At 49.2% G+C, this 7,837-nt stretch overlaps 1 protein-coding gene across 1 annotated transcript in view; it reads right to left on the bottom strand.

Annotated features, from left to right (window-relative positions):
- The window catches only part of Obscn (obscurin, cytoskeletal calmodulin and titin-interacting RhoGEF), a gene marked incomplete at both ends in the record, with an annotated part of 116,492 nt that overhangs the window by 86,925 nt on the left and 21,730 nt on the right, over positions 1-7,837 (bottom strand). Inside the window, 1 exon segment of the mRNA XM_013509734.1 lies at positions 1-73. Within this exon segment, the coding sequence (XP_013365188.1) occupies positions 1-73 (73 nt within the window).

The following is a 7,837-nucleotide window of genomic DNA, read 5'->3' on the forward strand; positions in this document are numbered from 1 at the left end:
GTGGCGCTGGCCCCCGCCTCGGCCTGCACCTCGCTGCGTGCCGGCTGCTCCTTGGCGAACACCGCCTTGGGCTCTGTGGACACACAGAGTCAGAGGCACTGTCAGGCCTGGTGGCCACACAGCAGGAAGGCCAGGCAGGGCAGCTGCAGAACAGGACCTACGGGTTCTGCACCTCCTGTGACCCTGGAGAAGCCTACACACCTCCCAGCACCCGCAGCACAATCTGCCGTACAGCCCGGCCTAGCTACATGAGGCTAATTGCGGATGTGGGTGAGGGTCTCCAGTACAAGCTCCTCATGGAACACCGGAGATGGCGCTATCCACCTGCCCCTTGGGAACGAGGACCCCCCAGGATGGTGCAGGACAGGGATCCTGCAGTTCTGCGTCCCTGAGGCCCAGGCACTGCACCTGGCCCACACCTCCAAGGCTGCCTGTGCAGCGTCTGGCAGTGGAGACCTCTGCTGTTTGGGCCACCAGTGCTTGCTCCCTGTTGCTGCTGTCCAAGCGTGCCCACTACCTCTAAAGCACAGCCTCTCCTAAGTGGGTCAGGAGCTCCACTGCCACATGTGGCAAAGGATGCCTCCCTGACCAGCTGCTAGGCTCCGGGGTGGCAGTTCGTCCAGGCTCCTGTGTGGGGAGGCTGGGCCCTGCATGGAGGTGCTGAGTGGGGAACCTCTAAGGGTACAGCCCATGGGAAGCTCCTCCATCACAAGGCTCCAGCATCACACCTCAATCACTGCTGGCCCTGAGGGGTTCTCACAAAGGCAGCCGCTTTGAATGCCACCTCTTTGGTCCCCTCTGCATGTGACAGGCCCTCTTCTACATTACCATGCACTGACACAGGTGGGCCTCACCAGGACCAGGACTTCACACCGTGCTGTGTGGACCTTCCAGCCAAAGAATGGTGACCCTATAACCCTATGTGGTCTGTAAATTCTCCAGCCTCAGTAACTATGCCACAGCAATACAAAGCAACTACGTCTTCTTGTGCTGCACCAGGAAACTTACTGTTTCCTTGTAGTTTAATGTCCCAAAACGTTTAGGGCATGAAAATCTCCTCCCTAGTGTTTGCATGGGTATAAAAGACACAGGGTCGGGGCCACATGGGGTGCACCCACGTCTGGGCCCAACCCTCAGCTCAATCATCTGTCCTCTCCACTTCGGTGCCCAGTGCTCTTCGTCACTGCAGCCTTGTGATTGTTCTTGACAACGCTGAGGAAATGCTCACTCTCTTCCTCCTCCAAGGCATGAAGCATACATGGCTCTGCAATCTGTGCCAACTGCCAGCACCCACACACGCTGTGTAGACTATCTGTTTGGATTTTGGGGCTAAATGATCATCTTTGATTATTCTGAGCATTTATATCCGTTCATTTAGATGTCCCTTAATAGCTCTCAAACGTATTTAATTTACCTTGCAGAACTCTTACACATATTGCTTTTACACTTGGACTCAGAAACACAGTGCTTTTTATGTAAACACAGAGGGAGCACCTGAACAAAAAATACAAAATGCTCCAGAGTGCAAAACTGTCCCAGCACCCACTTCATGCTGCAAGGCGAAAACGCTACACCATTAACCTTGTTTCATGGCAAAATTATTTTCAAGTAGAGTGTGAGAGTGTGTGTGTGTGTGTGTGTGTGTGTGTATGTGAGAGAGTATGAGTGTGATGTGTTTGTGACAGAGTGTGTGTGTGTATATGTGAGAGAGACAGAGTATGGGTGTGTGAGAGGGAGAGTGTGTGTGTGTGAGAGAAAGAGAGACAGAGAGACACGGAGAAAGACAGAGAGAGAGACATACATGAACCATAAGTGAACTCCACTCTGGGCTCAAGCCTCATCCCCACAATGCTGCGTGATGTCTCTATGGTGATAGGCAAAATCTGAAAAATATCTAAATCCAAACACTTCTGCTCCCCAGCATTTCAGAGAAAGGAAATTCAACCTGCGCTGTAGGACTCCAGTTTCCTGCTCTTCGTTGCTAGAACATGGATATGGGAGCGATTTCTGGGGTGAATATTTGCTCAGGGCTCTTTTCCAATCCTTCCACAGTTAACCCTGGTGTTCAGAACGGGTAATCAGATCATCTCTGACTCCACCCTCACCCTGACATCGCCGCCGCCCATTGTCTGGCCTCATTCTGTGCTGTGTGTGGCAGAATGGGGACAGCTCTCACCCCTTCCGCTCCCCTCAAAACAGCTCTCCAGGCCTCACCAAAGAACCATGAGGGCCAGTGCTTCCTACAGTGCATGCAAAGCAAGGAAGAGTCTGCTGGCTGCTGCACTGTTAGGAATTTCACAGCATGAATTGGTGCTGAATTTTGTTATTACACACTACTCTGGTTTATGGTGTTAAGTTTTGTCAAATTTGAATTCTGCATTTATTGAGATGTTCACCTATTATGGTGAACATCTAGATGTTCTAGATGTGTCTAGATGTCTCTCCAAAGCCTCATGCAGTCATGGCGTGGGATTCTAGAGTTTCTGACTGACTCATGGTCCATTGGGATTACGGGTATGAGTACTACACCCACCCTGAACTGGGTGTAGCAGGGTGGGTACCCAGCATACAATGTAAAGGAGGAAAAGAGGCTTGCTCCCCTCTACCTTTTGCTCTTGCTGCTTCTGCTGTCTTCCACTGCCATGAACTGTTGCCCTCTTCCATGTGCCACTCTGCCTTGGAGCCAGCCAAGTATGGACCGAAACCTCCACAAACTGAGCTAAATAAACCTTTCCTTCCTTAATTGTAGGTGTCAGGTATTTTGTCTCAGCAGCAAGAAAGAAAAGTAACCAAGACATCACTCAATGATGCTTTCATGCAGCTGAAGTCACACATCACATTTCCTGGTGTTTTCACTATTAAGCCAGCACTGCCCGTCTGGATGCCACCCTTCATCACTGCACACCTTCCTCCTGGCAAATCACTCTGCCACTACATCACTCTGCAGTATTTTGTTGAAAATACCGGACTTGATATGTACCAAAGACTGGCCTGAAAATTCAATTTTTCACGTGTCCCTTGTAGATTTAGTGCCTGTGTTATATGCAGTCTACACAAAATAGGGCTGCAATCTTCTTTCCTCTAGAAGAATGTCATGAACATGGAACAACTTCTTTCCAAATTTATCAGTAGAGCTACTAGGCCTAGTTTCCCTTAGGAAACGATTTCTTTGTTGCTGGTTCCGTATCTTCAAAAGTTATAGAACTATCTGAGTTGCCTATTTCTTCTTGTGTAACTTCTCACAGTCTTTTTTTTCTAGGAAACTGATCAGTTTGTCAAAGGTGTCCAAGTTTTTAAGCATAAAAATCTGTTGGAACTTCTTAGAAGAACACTTTAGAAAGAGACATAAAGATGAATTTTGGCAGCTATGCCCAGTCATAAGCTATTTATATGGATGCAACACCAAACGGCCGTGCTGCTACCCGGCAGGCACAGTGGAGCCGCAGCCCAGTCACTCTGATGCTAAGGCCTTCCAGGTGTAACAAAAATAAACCTGATTCTCATACCTCTCCACAAATCAGCCCAGGAGGCACAAGCACATATAACTTATTAGGAATTGCTAGAGAATGAATTCTGCCATACCACTCAGAGGCCACCACTGCAGTAAGGCATTGTTCATTAAGTGCTAACAGAGCCTCAACTGTTCCTTCTGATCCTAACTTTACAAATCGAACTCTGAGGACAAATCCTGGCACAGAATACTCTAACTGAACAAAACTAGAGAAGAAGCTCATTCTTGAAGGGGCAATTCCCAATTTCAAAGTTGGTACAAAGTATTCCTCCACCAACTCTTATGTTCTTGGAGTACCGTGTGTAGCACTCCATGACACCATGGATCCAGACTTTGCCCCCACACAATTTCTGTCCCCAAGAGAAAGCAGGGAAGAGTATCCTAGGACACCTAAACCTTGACAACACAAAACTTAGACAAAGGCTAATTCCAAGCATGACGGTGCCGCTGAAATCTCCTTACCCTGCTTGAAACAAATTTGAGTATCTCTACTAGTGAGAATCACACTGCAGTGCTGAAGGGAGGGCATCTGGAAGCTAACAGATGGGAAAGAAGGAAAGGTAATTCTACTACGTTCCAGAGAGACATCTGGCCCACCAGAGACCATAGGGCCAGATGGGGAAGAGTCCTGGACACCAAACAACACCTGGAAAGGTCCAGCGTTGAAGCTATGATGGGGCCCCACGTTGTAGGAACACAACAGGCGGCAGCACCAGCGTCACTAGGCCAAGTCACACACAGGAGTAAGACAGCAGGGAAGAAAGGAGACATTTAAGATCACAGGGCCACCAACGGGGCTCACATCACCTCCAAACTACTAAAGAAGCACATGCAGGACTGACCTTTAACTTGGAGAAGGAAGGAGATCTTCCGGCCCCCGGCCTCGCAGCTGTACTCCCCGGCATCCGCCTCGCCCACCTGCTGCACCACCAGCTGCCGCCTGCAGCCCGTGGCCTCCACGCGCACTCTCGAGCTTGCATCCAGCTTCTTCCCGTCCTTGAACCACGCCACCTCCGTCTTTGCCTGGGTCACCTCACAGCTCAGCGTGGCGCTGGCCCCCGCCTCGGCCTGCACCTCACTGCGTGCCGGCTGCTCCTTGGCAAACACCGCCTTGGGCTCTGGGGACACACAGGGACACGGGGTCAGGGACACCATCCGGCCATGAGGCCAGAGGGCAGGAAGGCCAGGAGGGGCTGCTGCAGGACAGAACCTGTGTGCTCAGTCCCAGCTGTGGCCCTGGAGAAGCCCAGGACCTCCCTCGGCCTTTGAGTGTGGTGTCCTGATCCCCATAAAAGGGAGCAAGCCTGACACTGCCCTTGGCAAACCGTGTTTGCTGTTCAGTGTTCTGCAGACTCCATGGCAGTGGCTTTGCCTCATTCATTTTCAGTAGCTCTCTATACACGGCAATGCGTGTTGCCAAGGGGATATTCTCTGAGTCCATGATGACACTATGCAAACACCCTACAGAATACTTAGGCAACGTGAAATGGCTGCAACTTTGCAGCTACTCACTCGCACGCAACCATCTTTCTGCACAGTCCTGGGGGCCGGATGTTGTCAGGTGCCTCGGGACTATTTCAGAGCCATCATTTCCCAGCTTGGTATGCCCCACCACCGCCACCATTGTCTCAGTACTGAGATGAAACCCACGGCCTTGTGCACCCCGGCAAGGCCCTTACCACTGAGCCACACCCTGCCAGGTTCTGCACTGACAGATGTTACCCACCTAAGTTGCACCTCCAGACTTTCCTGAGGTCACTGATGAGCAGAACTTGAGATCTAATGTGGCCGGTATGCTCTCCTATCCCACTGTAGTTAGTGCATTTGGGCTTCATGTAAGAAATCCCTCCTTCCCTGAGTCTTAATCCACTTCATCCTCTCAGGGCTTTTACACTGTGACTCTGCCCCACCAAGGGTCGCTTCTGAACCACTTCTGGTGGGAGCGCCTGGTCTATTTTTACACAGTTAAATGAGCACAACACCCTTTATTAAAGGGCCAATCTTTCCCTATACAGCTCCTATCACTGAAATAATGACAAAAAGCTGAAAAGACTTTGGGGAGGACACAGGACCCCTTGGGTCCCATGGGCTCCTGTCTCACCCCGGGACCTGCAGGGGTCTCTGCATTGTGGCAGGTTCCTGTGCTGTGGGATCCCAATGACCCTTGCTATCTCTTTGGTGATGTCCACACCGGCTCCTCTCAAAAGGGACAGGCTAATCTCGGCCACAGAAATCTGTTTCTCCATTTTCAACCCCAAAGAAAACAAGTACTTGCATTTTGCTGATGTGAACGCACTTGGGTTTCCACGCATTTACTTAGATCTTTTCACAATCTCTCAAAAATAGTTAACAACTTTTCTCCACAGAGACTTTAAATATAAACTGAATTGGACACATGATGCTTTGCTTTGGTTTGCTTTGGTTTGCTTTGGTTTGCTTTGGTTTTATTTTTTATTGTGGTGCTGGGGACAGGGCCTAGGGTTTCTCACTTGCCCAGTAAGCTTTCTACCGCTGCTCTCCACTCCTACCCTGAGATGCTTTTCATCTCACTGTCAGGCTTTCACAACTTCATTTCTCTGAAGGGCAGGTGTGCTGGCACATGCCTATAATCCCAGCACTCAGGAGGCTGAGGCAGGTGGGTTGCTGCAAGTTCAAGGCCAGCCTCGGCACTACAGTGAGTTCAAGGCCAGCTTCAACTACACACTGAGACCCTGTCTCAAAACAACACCCTTCCCAAAATTTCATTTTCCATCTGTTCTCAGTATGTTACACTGGTAGAAGTGGTGTTTCTTTATTGATTTTTTTAGAATTTACTTATTTTTTATTAATACAGTTTTAACTGACACATTATACTTCTAGGACTGATGTAAGTGTACAGGGTGAAGTGATTAAATCTAACATCCATCGCCTCACATCCTGATCACAGTCTGCGGGGAGGCGATGGAGATTTACCTGTTCTGAAAAGCACAGGACATCCTTACTATTGTCACCCCAAGCCTTAATCCTCCTACACTATGATTTGGATGTGATCTGCTCCCCAAGTTCATGTGAGGGAAGCTGGCTCCTGGAGGGTGGGTGTGTTACACACTATCATTGACTACAATCACCTGCTTGTGCAATACAGCATCACAACTAACCATTTCCTTCTAGAGAGTTTGGTATAACTCACCAGTAGCATGCCTGGAGTTAATCTCTCTCTATGGCAAGATGGCTTACATGGGTCCTTTTAAAAAACTAAAGGACTCTCCAAGCTTTCCATTTCTTCTTATGTCACTTTTGATACAGCTTTCCGTGGCAAAGTAGCCTTAACTTTTCAAATTGATTACCCTATTTTCTCATACTCCCAAAAACTAACATTTGGCAGTAATACAGAAAGAGGTATGAATCTCACACCTGCACAAATCACTGCACATTAATCACATGCTCAAATATTATCTGGGGGCAGCTGTGAGATGCTGTCACCTGACACCGTGCTGGAGGTGGTATCTGTCACTAGAGAAGCTCATCCCATCTTTAAAGCACAGAGATGCATGAGCAAATTCTTTTCTTTTCCTAAATAAACTCCAAGGAGAAAACGGACAGGAAATAGGCTGAGGACGGGCAGGCGGGAACAAGCCCTAGCCTTAAGAGTGTTCTGCCTCACAGGTGCAGCCTGCTGACTCTGCCCACAGCCCTGAACACAGACCCCGCAACACGTTCTGCTTCCTGACTTTGACACACATGGGGGACAGATCTTTATAAACGTGAAACAAGGGATAAGTGCCCAGAGCCCAAAATATAGGATTAGTCAAATTTTTGTTTCAAGAAAATTCTAAGTATGAATTCTAAGCAGGTTCCCTTATGTATTTCAATGACGTGCAAGCAGCTTTCACTAGCAAGGATGCTCCCATGTTGCCTGGTAAGGAAATGCAAATGCTGCCAGACACTAGCAGAGAGATATTCACATGGCTTAGCGAAAGTCATCTGGTCAACCCCAAACTGAGCACCTGGGAGGGAAATCCTGGAATAGGAGGCAAGCTCTGGGGAGTGGCCAGCAACACACAATGAAGCATCCCCACATGGAAGCAACACTCGCTCAGAGGGTTCAAAATCTAGGTCCACACCCTTCCACACCGTCTCACCCAGCCCAGCCCTGTGCATGAAGACAGTGTGAAATACAGCAGGCCTGAAGAGCTGGCATCTAAGGACACAGCACTGGGGGACATCGGGACTCTCACTCACTCATCACTAAACATGAAACTGAGTGTCCTCGAAGTACTGACCTTTAACTTGCAGGCGGAAGGAGACCTTCTGTCCCCCAGCCTCGCAGCTGTACTCCCCAGCGTC

The sequence above is a fragment of the Chinchilla lanigera genome, unplaced genomic scaffold (assembly GCF_000276665.1).
Source record: "Chinchilla lanigera isolate Chin_1 unplaced genomic scaffold, ChiLan1.0 scaffold00180, whole genome shotgun sequence".
NCBI classification, from domain to species: Eukaryota; Metazoa; Chordata; class Mammalia; order Rodentia; family Chinchillidae; genus Chinchilla; species Chinchilla lanigera.